The following is a 24,116-nucleotide window of genomic DNA, read 5'->3' on the forward strand; positions in this document are numbered from 1 at the left end:
CAGACCTGCAGGAGCTGTGTTGCAGTGGCACGTTGCTCCGGGCTCTTCACAAGACACTGTCTCACAAAGTCAGTAAAGCTGTCTGACCACAGCTCCGGCTTCCGGAAGGTTGGAGGTGGATTGGTGGGAATCATGAAAATTGCCTGAGAGCACAAGAACATTCTGGATTTCCGAACAAAGCTTAAAACTTTCCAACAGTGCAATATAAACACACCCAAACACGCTAAAGGACAATGGACATTTTCGAGTTTGCTGCTTCTGAAGAGCTTTTTGCCAATATTACACACAAATCTGCTCAGAGGGATCGAGGAGCAAGAAAACAGACTTTTCTCACTAGGTGCTTACATCTGGCTGAGCCATTATGTGCCCCAAAAGGTGTGAATATGCTAACTTTACATCTTTAAAAATTGTGCTTGCATTAAAAAAAAAAAAATCCCCTTTGGATAATGCAGCTGAAAATACGTTTCTTCACACCCAACACCGAGTTTCACCTGTCTTAAAAGGAGAGGATTGTGATTTTTTTTTTTCTTCCCACGCAGATTCTTCTTGACAAAGACCCGTTTTTCATTTAATCAACACTACAAAAAACTGGCAGAAAACAAACAACTTGCACTAAATGAAAAGCAAATGGCATGCTGATGTGTTACTCAGCCAGCTTTAACAGCAAACCCTTTCCACAGAGCAATACATTTTGAGAGGCCACAGTCCTTACCCTCATGGGATGAATATCTGCATATGGTGGCTTGCCTTCAGCCATTTCTATTGCAGTGATTCCCAGAGACCAGATGTCTGCCACACAATTATACCCAATTTCCTGAATCACTTCTGGAGCCATCCAAAATGGGGTGCCTATAACTGTGTTCCGCTTGGCCATGGTGTCCTGAGAAGAAGAGAGGGATAAAGGGCCAGACAATGGCAACTGTATTAGCCACAAACGCTCGTTAGTGAATTATCACCCCAATTATCTTGCACACATGCACATTATTAGGCTCAGCGAGACTGGGATCTGGAGGGCTGCAAAGGGGAATTAAAATGTCCTCACAGAAGTTAAAAATATCCTGAAGAAAACAGCAAATGCTATTGCAAACCATTACTTAGGTACAACAGCTTCCACTGAGCAAGCTCTGCTCTAATCTGTGCTAGTTTACAATCTCATTACGCTGATGCAAAATGCTAAACAAAAGCTACAAACAGTTTCTCAGTCTCCACAAGCCCATCACACTCACACACAGATTAAAAAGATAAAACTGAAGTGCACACAACCCTCTTGGCTTTACTTACTGTAAGTTGTCCTGCCACTCCAAAGTCTGCAAGTTTAGCGTGTCCCTCTGTATTTAGCAATATATTTCCAGCTTTGATGTCCCTGTGTATTTTCCTCATAAAATGCAGGTACTCGAGTCCTTTCAGTGTTGACTGCACTATTGTAGCAATTTCCTCCTCTGTGAGCTAAAGGAGAGAAGAGTTACTGCCAGCCTGTCAGTGCTTCGGTCTGTATGTTAGTGAGATTCACTAATTGCCATTTAATTGCTTTCACTAAAGGATGCCACACTGATGGGGAATTAGTTTATGACTTACAGCATTGTGTAGCAAATTAGATTACAACCAGCATACACACCTACCACATCTCACATACCATAACCCTTTCCCAGCTTGCATTTCCTATCCCGCAATAACCAAAGTAAGGCAAAGTGGAGTCTTACTTGGAAGCAGTCTGGCTTTTCAGGAAAGCCAACACACCAAAATCTGCTCCTCTGATTAAATTATCCAGACAACCAAAACTCAATCAGTGTAATCACCCCTTCTCATTTTCAGAGGAACAAAGGGCCTGCACCTCAAGCTACTGGCAAATGGTTGTCAGGCATTGAACACGGTGAGAATTATGCCCAAACTGCTCAGTTTGCTTGAGCTGCTGGACACCCACAGTTCCCATCCACACATTCCAAGGACAGAGGACGTACAGTTTTATTTCGTAACCGAATGATGTCAGACACGGATCCAGCGCCGCAGTACTCCATGACTATCCACAGGTCCGTGTTCTTAAAATAGCTGCCGTAATATTTCACCACGTGAGGACTACGAAACGTGGAAAAAAAGAAGAAAACAAAGGGTCAAATGCCAGTAATCAGCATCACTGAATAAGCACAACACACTGCAGAACCCCTGAGGATGTTTTAGAAGCTCAGCGCTGAAATGCCACTGAAACCCTGATCAAAAGTGTTCCAAGCCACCCTGAACCCACACAGGGCTGCCACAGTCCTGCCAAGCCTGTTCCCACTGCTCATATGACCCGCCAGTAAGTCACTTCAGGGAGCTGAACTGTCAGACAACAAATCCTACGGAAATGAGGAGTGATTAGCCTTCAGTTTAACTCCCTGGACAGGGTTACCACAGGGTCAGTGCTGGGGCAAGCAGGAAGGCAGGACAAGGGAATGGGAAACGAGCCACAGCAGTCCCTGGTAAAGCTGCTGCAGAGCATTTGCAACCAAATGGAAACATTAAATAAAAGTCCACAATTCGTTGGAAAACAGCTATCACATTCATTAAAAGAAATGCTCCCCCACTGCCACGTGCACCTGTTTGTTTCTACAGTTCAGCCCAGGATATATTTTAGGATCTCAGTACAACTGTCTCTCTGAGAGCTATCTGGCTGCACAAAAAAACCAAACAACCTAGTCAAGTACATTGGTCTGAAAAACCATCTGTTCTCTGGAAAAGGTAAAGCTGAACTAACAGAAAGAATGTCCCTGATTTTACGGCAGTGGAACTAAAGTGTATTTAATCTATTCTCTGCTGAACATTTTCTAATGAAAAACTAAAAACTAGCAGGTCAGTCACACTGCAGAGTGTCCCATTATGCTTGCACAGAAAATGTGATGCTCCAGTGATTCACTCCCTCTGCTGTTCACAACCGTAAGGTCTCATTTTAGGCCTTAAGATATTAATATTTAATTTAAGAGACACCTAGTAATGCTTTCCAAGTTACACAATAAAGTTTTTCACAAGAAATTTCTATTCAAGCCACATTTTGTTGTCTGCCCCCAGTCACCTTCATTTAAAGAGAGGGAGAGTGGACTGTAATAAAGTGACTGGGACCACAGTTTTATACTGCTCATGTAATTTATTTTAAGTGGCTTTCCATGCCTCAAGTCCTTCAAAGCAGTGTTTTTTAAGGCCAGATTCATAACACCAGAAGAAATGAGTGTATTTTAAACCTTCAGCTTTGGGTACACTTGGAGAGGGTCTTCCCTACCCACAGTTTCTTCATTAGCTAAGTCACTGCAACACCTTTTCCCATAAAAACATGCAGAGACAGCCCAGAGAGCCAACCATCAGCCCATCAGCAGAGCTGCCAGCAAGTTATTCTGGGGATGCTCAGATCAGCTGGGCACTAGAGCCTGCACAGGCAGAAAGCAGCCGGGAAGGACAGTCCTGCCCCCCAAGCAGGTGACGGCACGTAGGTCGTGCACATGCAAGAGCAGCCATGCGTTAGTGGCTCTCGTCCACGTGCCCCTCAAAAACAAAACAAAACCAAACAAAACCTTCTTCTAACAGTTTTCTACGTCTTGTTTAGAAGCCACCCCCCACCCCGTGGACGCAGGAGCTGCTGTCTGGCACACAATCAAGTTACCACTGTTCAACAAGCGGCGGTGCACGGGCAGAACCGCAGCGGCTGCTCACGCGCTCGGCAGCAAGGGCAGGGTTATTCCACTCGGTGCTCTCTTGTTGCAAGCTGAATTTTTGTTGTCTTACCTCTGCACTACCCAAATGGCCAGTTAACATGACTCAGCTGATACGAGGTAACTTGATTGTTCAAGTCCGGCCTTTTAAAAAACATCGAAGGCAACATCACGGCTTTTATTTGATTGAGTGCCACGTGACAGACACTTTTCCTTGCACCCCAACGATGGGTTTTGCAGCACACACCTACCTGTCACATTGCTGCATTATGGATATTTCCTTTATAATCTCCTGCAGGTCAGATTCCACAGGAACTTGTTTAATTGCAACGACTTGACCCGTTTCTTTATGAATGGCTTTGAACACGCTGCCATAGGAACTAGGGAACAAAATATAAAACAAACGCTGAAATGCACTAACGTTTTAAAAATGCAAATATTATGGCTTTGCTTTTTGCAAGTGTAACCATCAAGTAAAACATATCGTTCTGTTAAAAATATTTTGTATTTTAATGTAAATAATCACTCCGCTAGTTTCTAAACACTGTAATACAAATAAGTCTCAGCACACTGAGATGGTGAGAAAAGAGCCAACCATCACTACACTGGCCATAGCTTTGGACTGGCCTTTTGCACAAATCCAACAAATAAAATTCTCTCTTTCCAACATACAGTACAATCTGAGCACCAGTATGAACTACAGCTCTGGTCAGAGAGGTTTGCTTGTTCTTGTCAGATATTATCATTCTTATTTGCAGCTTCTTTCATACAGCAGCCAGGCAGATTTATAACTCAGTTTTTCCAAATGAACTGCTTAAGGCAGCAAACATGCCACTCACTGACTGTTCCTGTGCTGCTCTGCCTCACCAAGTGGCACAATGCCACTGAAGTTCACTTCCACCAGGTAGATCTTCCACAAGGGGTACCCAGGACCAACTGCAAAACCTCTTGAGTTCCCACAGGATTCAATCAACTCCAGGCTGGCATTTTTCAACACTGCTTTAACTCCCTATTCCTGAGCCATAAGCTACTGTTTGGATTAAGATATCACACTCTTGGGAAACAAATTCCTTTATTCTGTTACTAACCAAACACTGTCACTACGTTAGCACATGCCTTTGCAGAAACAGGCTCACAACAAAAATGAAACAGCAGAGACCACTGAACACACCCCCATCACACAGATCTGTCCTTAGAGACGTGTACTTTGGGCCCACTGGAATAGAACACGTACCCTTCTCCAAGCTTCTCCAGTACATCGAATACTTCTTCAGGTTGTTTGGTTAAACTGTCTTCATCTAACTTCTTCAGCTGCCTGCACGGGCAAGAAGAGAGAAATTATGGCATTTCATTTTATGGCAGTTTGGGCTTTGCTGAAGCAGAAGAATAAATAGCACAACCTAAACGTACAAAAGGCTTGGTGTGAAGTAAAATGATTATGAAGGAAGTTTATTTCACCTGACGAGAAGAGTGAATGTTATTAGCATCCAACAGTAAAAATGGACTGGGAATTACAAAGAACAGAATGTTCTACAGCTCCTCTTGATAGAAATGCATTCCAGGGTCTCCTGTGCTGCTGGTCATATCCCAGCACAGTACAGGAGAGTCTAACAGCTATTGAACACACCTGCTAAACCTCAGTATCTGGAATGAAAGGATACCTGCCAAGGGCAAGCAAAGAGAACATCATCTTCCCTGATGCTCACAGTATGCGTGGAATACATTTGTTGGGAGGCAGGAGGCAATACTGATCTCACCTGTACATTTTTAACATCAAAAGTTCAGCTCTTGACTTTGTGGGTCTGGATATATACTAGGAAAATTCTATCAGGAAAAAAGGAAAAAGGAAACTGTATCTGACTCTTGCAGTATCTTAATGCCATGCCTCTTAAATGTATTGCTAGTTAAGAGTCAGTTGAAATACCTTCTGGGGGAAAAACCCCATGCCATGTACTGTGATCCTTCACTTGGTCCCCCTCTCACCCAGTACAGCTTTTAGGGAGATTGCATGCACAAAGCAACAAGATCAATCATATTTGTTTCTGTCCACACGGAGAGCTGTTCACCAAACCTTCTGAAACACCCAAGGACTATGTAACAAAAAGTTCTGAAAACTAAGCATTTTATTGTCAATGATACAGTGTTCAACTGCCCACAAACAAGCTCTTTCATTTCCACAAGAACTAAAAAAAGTAATTAAAACATCTGAAACAACAACAGAACACCTAACAAAACCCCCTCCAATCTCCCCAAACCAGCTCATACTGAGTTTTTGAAACACAGAAACTTATGAGTCTCAGAGCTCTCAGCCCTGACTGATCTCACAGTGATCAGTGTTTAAACTGAAACACGCCTGAACACTCGCAACTGTAAATTACTCCTGAAAGCTCCAACCGCTACTGTTAAATACCAAGAGTCCGGTCACAGGCATACTAATTTTTAAACTAAATATACTACTTTTCCCCCCAGTTTCTTCAGAAGCAGAGTGAGAAAGCACTCACTGATTCCCAGCTATTAAGTTTATGTACAAAAGCCACACGGGAGGAGCAGCTCGCACATGGAGCACATACAATGGCTTCCTGCAGCAAAGGAAACATTATATAGAAGCAGACTCAGGAAGTGGTGAAATACTGAAAGTAGTCACTAGCTTCCCTGCACAGATAAGCATTAAACAGAATGTTACTTGCCCTTGTGAAAACAGGCAGGGAAGAAGGTGTGGGAAGGGAGGGGGGGGGGAAATAATACATGCATCAGCAACCACATAAGCCATCATTTCCAAAGCACCCAAAAAGTGGGCCCAAAAGATGTCGAGGCCTAAATTCTATTTGCATAAAAGCGAAAAAAACCCACGGCTTTTAACACAGCCAGGCACAATAGCCAGACAGCCACCGTGCCTGCAGCAACAACCTAATTTCTGCTAGAGACCAGGAGCCGAATCAGTTTGCGCTGTCTGGTTCGTGCAGAGCACTCGCTGCTGTCAGACTCACGCTGCCTTCCTCCTGGGTGTTTATACAACGCGGGCAGAGCAGCAACGCAAAACCAACCTCACCTCTGCTGTTATTCAGATCTAATCTGAATCACCTGCCAGCTAAGCACCGGCATATGCAACTACAGAGCAAAGCCCAGCTTTTGTTTTTAACAGAAGATCGCTGTCCGTTTAACGAACCGAGCCAATCTCACCGAGGAGCAGCGCCCGCAGCTTCCTTTGTTCGCTGCCGATTCCCCGGGCCCCAGCTGCGAGCCGCTGATAGCGTTCTGACACGGACACTCCATCCGAGCTGCCGCCGATCTCCGGCTCTCCCCGCGCAGCCCGGCCCGGCCTGGCGCTCCGAGATAGGCGGCTCATGGAGCTCAGCCCAAGCCCCGGGATGCTCCGGGCCCGGCGGGGCGGCGGCGGTGCCAGGGCAGGGCAGCCACAGAGCCGCACGGAACTCACCCGGACAGAGGCGAGGAGCAGAAACAAGCGCCCGCCGGCACAGGTGAGCACAGCTCGGTCCAGCCGCGGCACCCGCTGCGAGCGCCCGCAGCCGGAGCATCCTCCCCAGGTGAGCACTTCAAGCCTTTTCCCCACCACCTGCGCTCGGCGCTGCCCCAGCACCTGCCGGCGCCGCCCGGGGCGAAGCCACCGACCCCCGCGGCCCCTCCGGCCGGCTCGGGGCCCCGCTCGGAGCGGCCCCGCTGCCGAGGCCGGAGCATCCCCGGGGACGCGCCCCGCGCTTACCGCCGCGGGTTCCGCAGCTGCACCGTCTCCATGTCGGCGAGTCGGCGGTCCCGGCGCTCCGTCCCTCAGCGCTCCATGGCTCCCCGCCCCGCCGCCCCTTCCGCCCGCCGCCGGATGCCGCGGGGAGCGCCCGCCCCGGCCCGCCGAGGGCGCGGCTTCCCCGGCGCGATGGCCGCGTCCCCCGGAGCGCTGCGCCGGGCCGGCAACGAGGAGTTCCGCCGCGGGCAGTACGGCCCGGCCGCCGCGCTCTACACGCGGGCGCTGCAGCAGCTCGAGGCCTCAGGTACGGGCGCGTCCCGGGGCGGGGGCGGGCGGGAGGACCTGGCTCGATCCCGGCGGGATCCCGCTGGATCCCCGCTGGATGCCGGCTCTCCCGCGCAGGGGATGCCGCCGCCGAGGAGCGCAGCGTGCTGCTCTCCAACCGCGCCGCCTGCCACCTCAAGGACGGCGCCTGCAGCCTGTGCGTGGCCGATTGCTCCAGGTGAGCGGGGCCGGGCTCGCCCCGGGCCGGAGGGCGCTGGGCTGGGCGGCCGCCCCGGCTCACCCCGCTGTGCCCCCTCTGCCGCAGCGCCCTCGAGCTGGTCCCGTTCGGGATCAAGCCCCTCCTGAGGCGGGCGGCGGCTTACGAGGCTCTGGAGAGGTACGCGCTGGCCTACGTGGACTACAAGACGGCGCTGCAGGTGGACTGCTCCGTGCAGGCGGCGCACGATGGGGTCAACAGGTAACACCGGCACGATCGGGGCACGGCAAGCTGGGCCCCAGCTTGAGTGAAGCAAGGCCTGGCCACGCTCCCTCTGGCTGCCTGAGCCCATAGGTCCTTTCAAGATGCTGGGTGAAGGTTGGAGATGATTTCTCTGGGACTGTCTCTGCTTTGCTCAGTGTCTGTTCTAAGGGAAATAATAAACTACAAGCTCTAGTGCCCTGTCCTTTAAGCCCCCCGATACTGACTGCATTTACAGGCTGCTGTAGTCCTGTTTGCTTTGTGGTGCTTTCTGTTTCAATTCTTGGCTTGCCAGACTGAGGAGTGAATTGCATGTCTCTTACTCACCTGAGCACTGACAGCCCCAGCCCTTGTCCTGTGATATTTTTAGCCCTGCTGACACAAAGAGGATCTTTTCATAAATGTCCTGTCTGTAGAAGGAACCTAGTTGAGATGCATGTAAAAAGATCGGGGGAGAAGTGCTGTCCTTGGTACACGAGCTGGGTTAAAAAGTGACCCTGCTGGCTACCATGTGGCCCATCCAGCCAACAGCCGGGGTGACTGGGAGCATCTCTTCCAGGATGACTAAAGCCCTGCTGGAGAAGGATGGTGTGAACTGGCGTCAGAAGCTGCCGCCAATCCCCACAGTGCCTGTTTCTGCCCAGACGAGGTGGAGCGTTCCTTCTCCCGGAGCCCCTGGGGCAAACGCTCCTCCTGCAGCTGCACCACAGGGAAAACCAGGTGGGAGCGTGTCCTTGGGCTGGGCACAGAGCCCTGTAGCTCACCAGGGTGATGGCCAAGACAGCTGCCACACCTGCTCGGTGTGTCTGCAGCTGGGGCTGCGGCCCAGAGAGACCCAGGCCAGGTTCTGCCACAGCCCTTTCAGTTGATTCTGGTGCCTTTGATGTCTCGCCTCTGGTAGGGGGGTATTTGTTTTCTGGGAGGCTGTGATGTTCCTGTTGGTTTTATGGTGTTCTGTGTCCTCTCACACTGTTTCCAGACCAGACTGCTGCTGGCATGGAGAGAGCTCGAACTCTGAAGGAAGAAGGAAACGAACTTGTAAAGAAAGGAAACCATAAAAGAGCAGTTGAGAAGTACACTGAGAGTTTAAAGCTCCACCAGGAATGTGCAACTTACACCAACAGGTACCGCTCAGCTCTTGTGCTACGCTGGGACCTGCTCTGTGTGCTGCAGCAGTGGGTGCTGTCCTCAGCCAGAGGCCTCTAACCAGGTGTCTGTTCTGCAGAGCTCTCTGTTACCTGACCCTGAAGCAATACAAGGAGGCAGCACAGGACTGCACAGAAGCTCTCAAGTTAGATCCTAAGAACGTGAAGGCACTCTACAGGCGTGCTCAAGCGTTTAAAGAACTGAAGGTAAGTCAGCAGTTTTTGAAGGGCTTTAGGCTAGGACTAGATGCCTGTTTGTGCATGATCAGAGCCATAGGTGCCCTTTGGAACCTGTTTCTGTGCTAGACAACATCTGCCAACAGATAGCTGAGACCTGTATGGACTGAGAGGGCATTTTCTTTTCACATCAAGTCCTGTTCCTATAGATGCTGAAAGCAGCTGTGTGTCATGTTGAGCTTTAGCTTTTGTGTCATGAGAAGTTCTGGAGGCAGTACTGGACTATGCAGTGCATTGGTCTTGGAGTCAGAATCCACTTGAGTCATGAAATTATCTTCTCAGCCCTAGTCTAAGCATGTTTTAGAACTGCTACATCAGTGCCAGTCCTTGAGCAGTTACAGAGAGGGAGTCACAGGCTTACTTGTGGTGCCTTTGCCTCTGTTGCTGAGTAGTAGTTCTGCAGCCTTAAACTGCATTTTTAATGCACTAACCCTTAAAAAAATGCTCTCTTTCTAGGATTGCAAATCAAGTATTGCTGATCTCAAGAGCTTGTTGAAAACTGAACCAAAGAACACAGCTGCACTGAGATTACTTCAAGAACTGAACAGAGCCTAGGGTAACCAAGCAACAAGTGTTTTCCACTGCAGGAGAAAGCTTCTTCCCTTCTGATGTTGTTACAGGGACCAATCTCGATGCAGGATCGGTATTGAAATCTATCTTCTCTTCCACTGCTGCTGAGATCTGAGAGGTTCTGTACCAGCATAAGGAATGCTAAGACACAATCTGTATCAAACTCTATTAACCTGGCTCTAAGATCATGCATAGTTTTCATGCCTCTCCCTGGCTGGGAGGTTTAACTTCCCTGGTTGAAGTCAACTTGCCTGTAACTATTGGCCTCAGGGACTCTCCATGCTGGCTGAGATGCTCCTGAAGTGGCTGTTCTTTGTGAGGAGCTGCAAACAGAGGGGGTTTTGTCCTTATTCAGGTGACAGCTTTGCTGCATTTGTGCTGCTATGACTGAAATAAGGTGGCTGCAAGAACCACTGTAGTTGCCAGAGCACCACATACCCTTCCTGTAACAGGGGCACAGGTACCTGCACGGGGCTGAGCTTGTTCCCTTGCCCCCTCAATGCCTGCTGGCCCTCAGCTGGGTTCTGCAGCTTAGTGTGGCTGGGCAGATGTTTACACTAGCAGCTTTCTTTAGTTATTCTGCACATTTAAGAAAACAGCAGCAAGTTAAGCCTGCCTTGTTACACTGTGCACTATTACAGATTGTGGGTGCTTGGGAATTTTGCAATGGTTTTTTGTCTTGTTTTGGGTTTTTGTTTGGTTTTTTGGTTTTTTTTAAACCACTTTAGCTCCTCTGTGCCTTTTGGAGCAGTTGCTACGGGGTGTTACAGGAAAGAGAATATTTGGTAACATCCCAGCCGAGGTCTGGCTTACTACTTCAATGCATGTTTGTGCTTTTTGGTCTTCTCCTGAGCTGGTATTGATGGCACTGATTTAAAATGGTAGTTAAAGAGATATTGGGAGTTACTCTCTGAACTGTTAAAACCATTAAAGCCATGTTTATTTTCAGTTTAGAGCTGTGTTTTTTATGGGATGGGGGATAACAGGGGAACTGAAACACTTGTTTGACCACTTCATCCTGTCCCCCTCCCTTTTTGTCAGAGGACTTCAAGCACTGTACAGAGCCTTGCTCTTCCAGACAGTGGCCTCACCTCTTGGTGGTCATTGAAGTTAGGGCTCAGAACAGGAAAGCCTCCAGCTGCAGGGACACTGGGGCTGGGAAGGGCATGCCAATGGGAAGCACAGCCCTGCCTTAGGGTTTCCAACCATTTTTCACTTGCACACTGCTTCAACTAGTAAGTCCAGATGCTGGACAACAATAGACCTGATCTGACTCACAATAAAGGCCAGGAGACAGAAGCCAGCCCTGAGGTCAGGGTTCAAATATCTGAGTTTCCCACCTTGCTTCTCCCAGCAGTCAGTGTTTGAGGCAGGTACTGCACCAAATTGAATTTAGAGAGCAGACAATCCCTCTAATGCCATTAAAGACAAAGACTTCTTCCCTTAGCCTGACATTAAATAGCTTTTTGTAGGTCCCAGGGCTGTACTCCATCAGCTGTAATGGGCCAGGGCTTGAAACAACTCCTCCCTGAGGGGGACAAATGGCTCCATTCACTCTACTCCTGCTTCCAAGTGTGGCAGCTCCATCGATCCCACAGGCAGCCCAAGCTCCTGGCGAGTGTGCTGGGTCTCAGGGTGGGGAAGCACACAGCAGCACCCAGAGAAGGGCACAGAATCCAGAGCAGGACTGGCTTCACCTAGTTAGGAGCTATCCTTCTAGACTCATATTTGCATTGCTGCTCCTGTCTCCTGAAAAGCCTCAGGCCTCCCCAGGAGTTCACCCAGGGAGGTATCCTGGAAACTTTCCAGTATCACCAGGGATCCAAGCGCCAACTTCACTTCTTGCTGATAAAAATGTCAAGCCCCTGGTCCTTGTTGAGGTCTTTTCTTGGGCTATTCCAACATCCCTGTGTTCCTGGCCCCCACCCTGCTCTCCCCCTGGCTGCACAGAGTGCTCAGCCAGCCCAGCCATCTGGTGGTGTCACAGACACCTGAAAAAGAGGCTGCAGCCAACCTAACCAACAGCAGAAGGAGTTTACCTGTACAGGCCCATTCCAGCTCCTTACATGCATTACACTCATGCAAACAAACATTTTTCCTCTAAGAGACAAGGCAGAAAAAGCTCCCAGCCCGTTACACTTAGAGAGAAATAACAACTTAAATGAAGGTCGGGTATATCAAGCTAATTAAAGTCCTTCACAAGCATCTCACTGAGGAGAAGATCTCTAAACAGCACACAGGTCAGGCTGAGGCATCCACTAAGAGGAAAATAAATATTTCAGGAGGTCAGAGGAAGAATTGGCAAAATGAAGGTGAGAGAAAGGAACGATGAGAAGCCCCAGGGAAGAGTCCCAGCCGAGCAGACACCGTGCAGGAGCAAGTGTGTAAATGGTTCTATTAAAATGCTGGAAGGAAAACAAGAGGTAGGAGGGGTGACTCAGCAGGGAGCTGAAGTGAGAGTATGATACAGCACAGAAGGAAGACTGAGACACCACCAGCAGTACACAAGCTGCACAGACACAGGGTGGGTGGTGCTGGTGGAGGTGTTCTGCTCCTGCCAGCTCAAGGAAGCAGTCAAATGAGGTCAGTGCATCGCCAGCCTCAAGCACCAAGGAGCTTCTAGGGACTGAAATGCCTTTCCTAGCTAGGGAGAGCAGAGGATTAAGGCCAGGATGATGACAGCACTGCAGAGAGCAGAACACAGCAATAACAGGTCCCAGCTACTCCTGTGAGCAGGGAGCATCCCACTGGGACACGATATAGTTCAGTGACTCCTTGACACCATTGGTCAGGAACACACACTGGAGAAGCAGCTTTTGATTTACAGCTGCTCCACAATACCTCAAAAGCTGGGTCTTGTGCTGTGTGACCAGCAGAAGACATTCAGGGCCAGTCCTGCAGGAGTACAAGGTCCATTACAAAAGCAGAACCACAGGAAGATGATGCCTTTTATCAGGAAGTTTAAAACAGATATCTAGAGAGGATAAAATCCAGGTAGATTGTACGAAACTTGCTTAAATCCATCCTCCTAACAATCAGAAAGAACCAGGGGAACCTGCTGGTCAGCAATTTGTTAATGTAGCCCTGTATGTCCCTTCTGTCAGCTCTCAGGACTGCCACCCCACCAGCATCACAAACTTCCAACACTGATTACTACAGTCTGACCCAAGCCCATCCCTCCACCTGCCTGAAACAAAGCCCTGGCTGCCTTTCTGCCAAGGGAACTAACCCGTGCTCTGGGGGTGGAAGCATCAGTTCTTTATTAGTGTCAACCACGTGAACAAGCAGAACTACACAACCCAGTAAATTCACTAAAATGATGTTTCACCAGCAGTTATTTCCTGGGCAGCTGACCCAGGCTGGGTGCCACACTGCATTTCACACGGTGCTGTCAGTGGTGAGGAGAGATTTAAGGTGGGGGTTTTTACAGGTGCACGAGGAAGCAATTCTACAAGGTTTGCAACACACACAAACAACAGGATGGGGCACTGAAGACAAGCCAGGGTCTCTGTACAGGTATAATTCCAACAGCACGGTGGGGCTGCTGCTCCTGTTCTTCAAAGGCAAAGTTCTTAGGGCTCGCTCTCAGTCCCGGAGTCTACGAGAAACAGAGAACCCCCAAACACAGCTTTCAAATGCTAAAGGAAGAATTTCAACCAGACAAGATGAAATTCACCTGAACTCATATGACACAATTCCACTTATACCACAGGCCAAGAAAGTACTGTCACCCAAGGGGTACCTGAGAGCCTCAGTTGCCTGTTATTGTGTCTGTCCCAGCTGCAGCAGCAGGGCCAGCTCTCCTGATAAAGCCCACAAAGGATCTTTTAGAGGGTATCTACTGCCAAGATTCTGATTTTAACAAAAAAGTCCCAGGAAAGATTGTGCTGGTCCCCACCAGAACCACAGAAAAGCAAGATCCTTTCCCATCTTCCTTTCTGGTTGCACAGTCATTGCCCTCATCAGCACAGAAAAAGCCCACCCAGAACCAGGTCTCTGCAGAAGGACCAAGCCTGGAAACTGGAGGATGCAATTTAAGAAATGGAATATTACAAAGATACTTCTGTTACTCATCAAACCTGGCTTGGTCTGCATGAGAAACTCAATCCCCAGTTTCAGAGTGAGAAAGCAGAGACCCCAAGCACACCATGCACAGCTCCCAGCACCCACCTGGAGTCACTGCAGGAAGGCACTGCCCTTGTGGGAGGTCTCAGTGGCCTGGTGTGCTTGGAGAACAGCGACTGCTTCCTCGATCTTACAACAGAACACAAGGAAGGGGAGGTTGAGTTGCTCCAGTGGAGGAGGGCACTGCACCAGGAATTCACTATTCCAGGTCCCCACTTGGTCCCTGCACAGAACCACTTTCAAGAGGTAAAGGACTTAAATGATAATTATAAAATCCAAGTCTGCTGCTTCTGCAGGAGACTGATCAGCCCAAAGACATTTCCTGTCCCTTCCCAAGGGAAATTCTGGAGCATCTCTCCTTTTCTATTGAGTCAGAACTTGCCAGAGAGAAGTCAGACTTCTCTGCAGGTAAAGCTGCCTGACACCACCCAGCAGCAGCCCAGACTCCTTCAAAAAAACCAACAAAAATCTTCCCCAGTCATCTCCAAATCACCCTCAGAGCTTGGCCTGTGATTTGTTTGCTCCAAGTTTCTCCTTTTGCTGAGGGTGAGTGACACTGGGTGTGGTGACATCAACCTGGGGCTCCTTTTTTCACTTGAAAATAAAACCAGCAGCTCCTTGCTCTTCCCACAGTGATCCATGCCCTGGGCTGGGGTCACCTCTCCTTGCAGGGAATTCAGCCCTGGGGAAAGGGATTTGTTTGGGCACCGAGTGGCTCCTACCTTGGAGTGCAGGGAGTCAGGGGACTCCATGAGCAGCAGCAGCTCAGAGTTGTCTATCTCCAGCAGCATCCCAGTGATCTTGCCAGCCAGCAAGGGATGCATTGAGTGGATCAGAGGGTAGAGGCGCTCACCTGCTCCAAACACCAGGAAGGACATCAGCACTGTGCAAGCCCTCCAGAGTTCTCAAACCCAGTGCAAGCCCTCCTGCCTTCTCAACTGAAAAGGGATACAAGGGTGGTGATGGTGGTGGAAAAGTCACTGCTCACAAGCAAACCTATTCCAGCAAGTCAGCAGCAGGCACCTGCCCTGGGAGCAGGGCAGTGGAACAACAGGGCAGTGGAACAGTGATGCTGCCCACACCTGCCCACCAGCGTGCAGGTGGAGGTGCCAACTCCTGCAGGAGCAGTTCCCTCCTGGGGAGGAAAGAGCCAGCCTGTGACCTGCTGTGCTTTGGCCAGGCCAAGCCCATGGGGCAGATGGAGCAGGGCTCAGGGGAATCACAACCACCCTGGCATGGCCTGGCAGCACAGGCAGGATGGATGGAGCTCTGCCTCTCTGCCAAGCCTTGCCAGACACTGCCTCACTGCCAGGCAGCTCACGCAGACAGGGAGTGGCTTCGTTGCTCCCATCCAGTTCCACCCCAGTCTGAATTTATTGCTATCTTTCTAAAGCAGCAGAATACCAGAGCAATCCCACAGGCCTTACAGCTTCTCCCAGCAGTCAGGTTTTCCCTGGTGCATGCAAGCACACGTGCCCTCACAACCCCACAGCTGGAGCTGCTCCAGCAGAGCAGCTGTGACACCCACCGATCATTTGCTTCTGCTCCTGAGGAGGGGCTGCTGCAAGCATGGATGCTGTCAGTGGCTCCTGCCCCTGGACATGCACAGCAGGTTCTACCACCTGCAGAAAAAACAGGGAAGAGCAGCAATCAAAGGCTGGGAGGGTGCAGAGGTTACCTGGCTCTCAGGAACGCTGCCGGATCCTGAGCACCGTGGGGCATTTCACCCTTCCGAGACGCTGAGGGAGGCTCTGGCACTGTCTGCTGGCATCCAAACACCAGCTCCCAGGAAAGCTGGAGCCAGGCATCACAGCTGTGTGCCATGGGGATCCACAGCCCCAGTCACTGCAGCAGCCCCCAGGAAAGGTTCCCATAGCACCAGACACAGAGCCACAGGGCTGCCTGGGATCAGCAGCTGCGTCATCCCAGAGCAGGACCGGGACTGTCACACTGTGGTGGCTGCAGAGCTCTTACCTGTGGGGGCACCACGGGTGGCAGGTGCCCCACGGGCACGTTCCTGACGGCTGAGGAGTACTTGTAGTGGGAGGCACCCCGTGGCAGGGAGGAGGAGGCGCCCCGGGTGCTGACCGTCTGCGTCCCGATGTTGGCTGCAACGGGGACAGGAACATTGGCAAGGCAGAGCCCTTCAACACACGCCTGGGCCAAGGAGGCTGAAGCCACAAGGGCAGTGTGTCCATCCAGAGGGCCTGAAAAATCCCTCATGGGCTGAAAGCAGCCCCCAGGTCAAAGAGAGCTTCTCCAGGACAGGCAGGGCATTGTCATCCTGCTGACTGAGCTGGGCTGATGCTGAGCAGAGGGCAGGAGAGTTTACAAAGGCACCTTGGTGCCTCTCCTCCAGAAACACCCATCAGAAGGCAGAGGATGGGAACAGCACTGAGAAGGGTGGGCTGCAAGAGCCCTTCCCCCAGCTCACCCTGGCTCCCCTCCTGCAGGGAGGAGAGGGCAGAGAACAATGGAATGAGGATGAGCCACAAACAGCCCTCCTGGTCCCCCTGCTCACTTCAGCAATAAGGCACTTGATGCCAAGGATGACCTTGGGCTAAATCCCACGAAGCTGGGAAGGCTGCAGGCAGATGCTGCCCCAGCAGATGGTCCTGTGTGGAAGGGACATGCTGGGGCACAGGGACAGCCCCAGAACAGCGAGGCTCCGGGGATGCCAGCAAGGTCTGGTTCCCAGCTCCAAACATGTCTAACACGTGTGCTTTATTGGAGGCTTAGCCTTGACAGCAGTTCATCCAGAGCCTGGAAGATCTCCTGCCTCTTCCCCAGAGGTCCTTCTCCACCCTCCACCTCGGCACTAAGCCCGGGTGCCATGGCTGCGTCACCATCTCCTTTAATGAACATGTTCAAGGAGCAGCAGCCAACAAAACCAATGTGCATATCAGAGACCTGACCCACCACCTTCCCCAAAAGCTACACACTTTTTCACTACAGACACTGCTCCAGGCCCGCCACACCCAGGGGCACCATCAGACCCCCTCCACGAGCAATCCCACGAACTGATCCATCCTCACGGGAGAGCTGAGCTCACAGTGAGCACCTTTGCCACCACTGCCACGTCCCAGCCGAGTCCTTCCCCCACTCACCCATTCTCTGGGCGTGGGGGAACACCCGTGGCACCTGGGTGGAGGCCTGTCTGGTGGTGCTGATGTTGGACAGCAGGCGCCGGGGCGGCATGGCAGCCCTCAGGAGGGGGGTGGCTTCAGGATAAACCACTGTAGAGACAGAGCATGCACATGACAGAGCTTTTTGTACACATGTAATAAAGCTCCTTGGTAGCACAGGCATGGAAGGAGACGCAGGGGGAGTGACTGTGGCTGGGACAAGCTCAAAGAGCACCTCACCTCTGGTGTCACCACTGACATCTCATCACCCCGTGCCCATCACCACGACCCCTGCACGCTTCTGCAAGACAAGTCCCCATGGCCACAGGCTTTGTGCTGCTTTTAGAGACCCTTCAGACCCTGCCCAAGCCCAGCTCGTGCCAAGAGCCCCCAGGGAGAGACAGGCTGACTCACTGGGAGGCCGGGAGGGCTGAGCACTCCAGCGAGTGGAAGGGCGGACTGGGACAACGGGGCTGGGGCCATAGAAGGCAGCTCTGGCTTGTGGCTGGGGAAGGACAACACATTATCCAAGGTGACTTGGGAGCTGAGCTAGAACTAACCCAGAGCCTCTTGGTAGCTGCTGCACACAGACAGACAAGCCAAAACCACGCTCTGCAGCATGCCAGAACATTTTAAAGACCAACCTCCAGCCCTGCTGCCAGCAGGTTCTCCAGTAGCTCCACTTTTCTCTTCCCCAGGAGCTTTTGCACCCCTGTAACCCTTGTCCCTCCCCTGGTTTCATCAGCAGACTTGCTCTCTGTGCTCACACCCTCCCACCAAACTCCCCCTCGGTTCCCTCCTCTGAGGGGCAGCAGTAGCTGCTAAATCCTCAGCCCATTGCCTGGAACACCCACATCCCCCCTGACACATGGAAACCCGGCACTGATCCCACTGGTCCCACGTGGGCTGCCCAACACAAGCTCTGCTTCTCAGCCTGACCGCCACCCCCACCCAGGGCAAATTTGGGCCCCTGTGCAGGGCTGCCAGTGGAGAGCAGGTCTCACCTGGGGGATGGGGGGCAGGAAGTACCCTGCAGGGGTCTGGAAGGAGCCCAGGAGAGGGCCAGGCAGGGCCCTCATGGTGGCCAGTCTCTGCATGTACTGGTTGGTGAGGATTGCTTTCCGCTCCTCTTTCCTCTGAGCAAGCGCAACGTAGAGAGGCTTAGTGCTGATGATCCTTCCATTCATCTCTGTCACGGCCTTGGTAGCCTCTTCTGGGGAGGAAAAACATACAAATCCAAACCCTTTGCTGTGGCCACCCTCTGTCATCACCTAAAATTGGATTAGAACAAGACAGCTAAGTCCACAGATCGCTGCAGTACCCATGAAACACGGCGCAGGGAGGGAGGGTTGGGTGGATGGGGTTACACCTCTGTAACAGAGAGGTTTCTCTGGGGAAGGGGAAAGTTTGCTCAAGGAAAACCAGTAGGTTTGGGAAATTAAGATGGCAGAGTCTGGACCAGCCAGAGATGTGGAGCCTGTGATTGTCCAGGGGGAGGGTCTGTGCCCCACCCACGGGACAGCAATGCTCCAGTGCTTAAAGCTGCAGGAGCCAGCAAGGGATGGTGATCAGTGGGACACTGTGTCCTGCCAAGGGCCAGGCAACACCTCTCCCTGGCAGGTCACAGGTAGCTGACCTTAAAGCCAGACCACCTCTGCACCCAACCAGGTAGCCTTTGAGAGAAGCCTGACACCAGTGACAAGATTGGCACTTGAGCCATCAGCAGGGAAATGTAATTCAGGAGGATGATAACCCCCACCCATTTCCAAGGGCTGAGCACACCAGCCAGCCGACCCCAGGAGCCCCAGTCCCTCACCTTGGCACTGGTGATGGTGCCATAGGGGGAGAACTCCTTCCTCAGCTTCTCATCATCTATCCCATCATCCAAGTTCTTCACATACAGGTTGACCCCCTGCAAACAGGTGAAAAAAGCAGCTTAGGATTCCAAAATTTACAGCAGCTCAGCCAGAGAGTGGGACATCCCACAGAGACACCCCTGCAGGGACAGTGACAAGGAGAGGGGCCAGGACTGTGTGTGCTCCACTGTCAGTGCAGACACCCTGAGCGACGAGGGCACCCAGGCCATCACTGTGAAGCTGCTCCAGGGCCTCGGAAAGCTGCCGAATTCCCAGGCTAATATTTTCATTTCTGCAAATGAGCAGGAGCATTTGTTCACCTGTCTGCACCATCCTGGGTTTAGATCTCTCTCCTGATATGGGAGGGCCCAGCACAGTCATCTGTTCTGGAGAGCCCTGTGTTGTCCCCAAGCCGAGGATGTCCCTGGAAGCCCAGGGCATGTCCCTGGTGCAGACCTGCAGGATGGAGCATCCTGCTCTCCCCTTACCTGGTACCTGCTCACTCGCTCCTGCCTGATCTGCTCAAACCTCCTCTTGAGCTCGCTCTGGCGCTCCAGCCGCTTCTGGGCTCTGCCCACGTACACCGGCCGCCCGTTGATCTCCTTCCCGTTCATGTCAGCCACTGCCTGCCGGGGCAGGGGAGGGCTCTGGGCTCAGCAGGAAGCAAATGGCCACAGCTCTGCTCTTCACCCACCACCCCAGTGCAGCCCCACCACAAAGAGACCCGCTCCCCCTGGCCAGGTCCTGCACAGCTGGGTGCCCGGTGCCAGCACCCAGGCGAGCACAGAGCCGGTGGGGTTCCCCCTGAGGACAGGTGGGAACATCAGCAAGCAACAAGCCCAGGGCCAAGACAGGCAGTGAGGAGCCTCTTGCCTTCTGGGCTTCTTCGTGCTTCTCAAAGTTGACGAAGCCGAAGCCCTTGGAGCGGCCGGTGCTGTCCATCATCACCTTGACGCTCAACGTCTTTCCTGCAACAGGGGAGGAAAGTGCCAACCAAAAAACAACTAACAAAACAAAAATAAAAGTTGACCTTTGTTACTCAAGAAAGAAAAAAAGTTCCTTTTTTTTCAAGAGAGCACCTAGTACAAGGTAACCTCCATCATAAAAGGAAAGCACATGCAACATCCTGGCAATTGAAGTGACTGCAGTCCTTTGTAGGGGATGTTTAAACAAGTCAGATCCCTCTGAGAGAAGGGGCTGCTATTTCAACCAAGCACTCTCCCCAGCTTCCTTTCCAGTCGCCCCAACTCCAGTATTTTAGATGAGGATACTTTGCTTCAGCAACTCACCAAACCTGGAGAATATTTCCCGCAGTCTGTCGTCATCCATGTCATCCCCGAAGTTTTTGATGTAGACGTTGGTGAACTCCACCGCCTTCACCCCAATCTCTGCCTCACGCTCCTTGCGGGATTTGAAGTGGCCAACAAACCTGCAGGAGGGAAGGGAAGGACCTGAAAACCTGCACAGAGCGAAGATGGACACAGGCACATCTGTCTCACTGCAGGCCTCGAGAGACCCCATCACCTCAGGCCCTGCTTTGCTCACCCACAGACCCCCCATGTGTTTCACATCCAGCAACTTCAGCACGTCCCACTCTGGGGTTCCCCTACCCAACCGCCCCTTGGCACTACCAAAAGCAGGGATGTCATCCCAGGGGACATCAGAAGATCCCAAAGGATGCCACCACGCCAAAAGACCCCAAAGAATGGCACCAAGTGCCAGCTCTCTTCCTCCAAGTTATTCCCAAGCCCTCTGGGCATCCGCTTGCCCGCGTGGGAAGTAAAGCATGAGGTGCTGCAACGCAAGCAGAGAGCTGAACAACAACAAAAGCCCTTCCTGCCCAGATTATCTGATGCCAACAGCTGAGATCAAGGACCAGCCCTGCTTTGTGGGCACTTGTTACACTGCCTCAGCAATAAAACCCAGCCTGGGGTTGGACTCCTTCCCCAGCATCGGGAAAGGCTCCAAACCACTATCACACTTCCACCAGAATCGACCACGGGTGACTCACTCGCGGAGAGCAGCGGAGCTGCTGAGCCCAGCAGGGATGGGAGACGGGGAGAACACAGCCAGCAGCAGGAGGGGGCACCCGAGCAGGGCAGGCCTTTGCTCCCAGGGGTGCAGCAAGGCAAGGGAGGAGCAGAGCCAAGGGCAAAGCCCAGGAGAGCCTCTCCTCTCCGGCACTTACACCTTGCGGTCGTTGAGCAACATCCCGTTCATGGTGTCGATGGCCCGAGTCGCTGCCTCCTGAGTCTCAAAGTGGACAAAGCCATAGCCACGGGATCCATTCTCATCACAAACCACCTGCAAATGCGGAGGGTGGGGGAAGGGGAAAAAAAAAAGCAACCAAAAAACCCAAGAGGCAGACACTGTTTTTCTCCATGGTTGCACGTAAATAAGTCACAGGAAAACCCACCCTCATTTTCCAGAGGCTTCTTCCCTCCCCAACACCCTGCTCCACTGAGGCTCAGCTGTGTTGGGGTGTTTGCAGCAGGTCAGGGAGGCAGGAGATCCCAGGGCCAGATCCACAAATGATACCCAGGAGCTTATGGCTCCCCAAGACCCCCATACCACTGATGCACTTGGACAGGATGGCACAGGGCATCTCTGTGCAGGCACTGGGAAGAAGGTGGGGTGGGGGAAAGCCCCCATTCCAAGGGGAAGCATAGCAAGGCTTTTTGGCTTCAAAGCAGGTGGGAATTTAGAGGTGACGTTGTGGGAAGTGAAACGAGAAAGTGAATTCCAGCTGGCTGGAGATGCTGCTGAGAGCAGGGGCAGCTCTGCAAGCAAGCCCTCTCCTGCAGGGCCCCTGGGTGTGTGTACCTTGCATGACAGGATGTTCCCAAAGGCAGAGAATGTGTCATACAGGGCTTTGTTATCAATGGAGTCATCCAGGTTCTTGATGAAGATGTTTCCAACCCCCGACTTCCTGAGCCCCGGGTCCCGCTGGGACCACATGATGCGGATGGGTCGGCCTTTGATCACCTCGAAGTTCATGGTGTCCAGGGCTCGCTCAGCTGGCAAAGAACAGGGGGAGAGGAGGGGAAGACAGAGCCCCTTCACATCCTGCAGCAGCTGAGGTGACCACAGGAATCAGGGATACTGTTGGAGAGGGGCTTGTTAACCTAAATGAGAAGGGCAGCTCTGCCTCCCAGAGGAGCCCATGCTCTCCTCCCCTCCCCTCCAGCCACACCACTCCTTCCTAATTAACTGGGTTGTTTCCTCTCCAAAGCATGCCTGACTCCTACAGGATCATCCATTTCCCTGCAAACTCCAGTTTGGCAGATGCCCAACTAATTTACCCAATAAGGACTTTTATCTCCAGAGCAACTAACCAAACACCTTCCCATGACTACTGCCTCACTTCAGCATGGAACACCTTCCACTTACAGCTCAGCATCATGGCAATGCCTGCCAGGAAAGGGCCCAGCACTGGGAGCCAGAGGGCAGGGGGCTGTCCCAGGGAGGGGCATCTCCACAGCTCATGCAGGGGGGTAACTCTTGGAAGTCATCTTCCTCTCCTATAAGCCCAAAGCCCAGCTGACACATCCTTTCCCCAGTCCCTAAGAAGAAACTGGAGTGGGATGGGTCCCACTCATTCCATTAGTTGCAACCGGAACTCCAATTAATGGAACATTGCCCAAGCCCCAACAGCTCATGCCTCCATTCAGGTCCTTCCTCCTGCACTGCCCACCCTTGCCCCTCTGGCACAGCCCAAGGCCCCGCTGCGAGGCCGCTCCTCAGAGCTGTGTCCCAGGGCACAGACCATCCACGGGCTGCTGGAAGTTGATGTAGGCGTAGCCCAGCGACCGGCGCGTGGCGACATCGCGGCACACTCGGATGGACATGATGGGCCCAGCGGGGGAGAACTTCTCGTAGAGCATGGCTTCGGTCACGTCCGGGTGCAGGTCTCCCACGTAGAGAGAGGCCAAGGGATAGCCAGGGCCGCTGGCGTTCATGGTCACCCACGGAGCTCAGCTGCAAGGAGAGACACACCCGGGGCTGCAGAGAGCAGCTTTCAGATCACCTGCAGCAACCACAGCCACGTCCTGCCCTTCCCACCAGCAGTGGTAGGAAAAAGAATCCCCAAAGGAAGTTGCCAACCAAGTTTTTCAGCACATTTCAGTTCTGGTGCAAAAGCCAAGCTGGGGTGACCTGCACATCACAGCCCTTGCACACCCTGGGGGCTGCCAGAGGACACAACACACCACATCACACAGAGACTTGCTCCTCTCAGCACTCAAACCCCAAGAGAAATAAAAATGAGTTTAATCCCTCAGAAAGTAAACACCCTTCTCCACCAGAGAATTTTTACTCTTTAAGCTCCCTCCAGCCACAGCAGACCCAGGGAATGCGGGTTTGCTTCCATGCCCAGGGAGCAGACCTGCAGCCCACACCACTCCCTGCAACCAGACTCCATCATCCTCAGGCAAACACAGGGTTTTTAGCCAGCCCTTCCCAGTTTCTCAGCTGAAGTCACTGGAGTAGGAAAACTGATGCTCAGTCTCTGCCTGGTTTCAGCTGTGTGCGGAGATGAGAGTCACTGCCTGGGGACACAGGATTGCATCTCCTGCCCTAACAGCTTATGAACCCACCCTTGGGGCTCTTACCTCAAAGCTCAAAAGACTCGAGACGCTTGTTCAGAAACCTACAGATACCCAAAATAAACACACAGACAGACACACACACAGTGCTCGCCCTGCCCGAGCCCCCCGGCCCGGAGCAGCTCCCCGGAGGGTCCGGTCCCGCACTCACACCCGCTCGGCTGCAGCTCCGGCTGCGGCCGTGGGACCCGCCCGCCTCTTCCCCGCGGCCCCGGGGGCGGGACGGGACCCCCCGCCCTCCGCGCCCCGCCCTCCCAGCCCCGCCGGGTGCGGAGCGCTGCGGGCACCGCGGGCGCGTCCCGGGCATCCCCCGGTCCCGCGGAGCTGAGGGGCTC

At 52.3% G+C, this 24,116-nt stretch overlaps 3 protein-coding genes across 4 annotated transcripts in view; 1 reads left to right on the plus strand and 2 right to left on the minus strand.

Annotated features, from left to right (window-relative positions):
- The window catches only part of STK4 (serine/threonine kinase 4), a 43,488-nt gene extending 35,987 nt beyond the window's left edge, over nucleotides 1-7,501 (minus strand). For both annotated transcript variants that reach the window (XM_050313702.1, XM_050313701.1), the window contains exons 1-7: nucleotides 7,399-7,501; nucleotides 4,912-4,992; nucleotides 3,929-4,057; nucleotides 1,959-2,073; nucleotides 1,282-1,446; nucleotides 713-880; nucleotides 6-143 (exon numbers count right to left, since the gene is read on the minus strand). In XM_050313702.1, the coding sequence (XP_050169659.1) occupies nucleotides 6-143; nucleotides 713-880; nucleotides 1,282-1,446; nucleotides 1,959-2,073; nucleotides 3,929-4,057; nucleotides 4,912-4,992; nucleotides 7,399-7,430 (828 nt within the window). In that variant the 5' untranslated portion in view covers nucleotides 7,431-7,501. The remainder of the gene's footprint in view (nucleotides 1-5; nucleotides 144-712; nucleotides 881-1,281; nucleotides 1,447-1,958; nucleotides 2,074-3,928; nucleotides 4,058-4,911; nucleotides 4,993-7,398) is intronic.
- A 54-nt stretch (nucleotides 7,502-7,555) lies between these two features.
- TOMM34 (translocase of outer mitochondrial membrane 34) lies at nucleotides 7,556-11,024 on the plus strand. Its single transcript, XM_050314016.1, has 7 exons — nucleotides 7,556-7,681; nucleotides 7,780-7,879; nucleotides 7,967-8,119; nucleotides 8,679-8,839; nucleotides 9,099-9,243; nucleotides 9,345-9,471; nucleotides 9,958-11,024. Exons 1-7 carry the CDS (start codon nucleotides 7,567-7,569, stop codon nucleotides 10,054-10,056), a joined length of 900 nt encoding a protein of 299 aa, XP_050169973.1. The 5' UTR covers nucleotides 7,556-7,566; the 3' UTR covers nucleotides 10,057-11,024.
- A 3,223-nt stretch (nucleotides 11,025-14,247) lies between these two features.
- On the minus strand, nucleotides 14,248-23,136 carry PABPC1L (poly(A) binding protein cytoplasmic 1 like). The gene is made up of 14 exons (XM_050313739.1): nucleotides 22,944-23,136; nucleotides 22,001-22,194; nucleotides 21,366-21,481; nucleotides 20,467-20,606; nucleotides 20,051-20,145; nucleotides 19,666-19,803; nucleotides 19,138-19,233; nucleotides 18,326-18,592; nucleotides 17,736-17,826; nucleotides 17,304-17,432; nucleotides 16,171-16,304; nucleotides 15,725-15,818; nucleotides 14,919-15,049; nucleotides 14,248-14,325 (listed from the first exon to the last, which is right to left on the minus strand). Exons 1-14 carry the CDS (start codon nucleotides 23,134-23,136, stop codon nucleotides 14,248-14,250), a joined length of 1,896 nt encoding a protein of 631 aa, XP_050169696.1.
- Between the last annotated feature and the right edge of the window lie 980 nt (nucleotides 23,137-24,116).

Source organism: Myiozetetes cayanensis, unplaced genomic scaffold (assembly GCF_022539395.1).
Source record: "Myiozetetes cayanensis isolate MyiCay16 unplaced genomic scaffold, myiCay2020 scf19, whole genome shotgun sequence".
Taxonomy (NCBI): domain Eukaryota; kingdom Metazoa; phylum Chordata; class Aves; order Passeriformes; family Tyrannidae; genus Myiozetetes; species Myiozetetes cayanensis.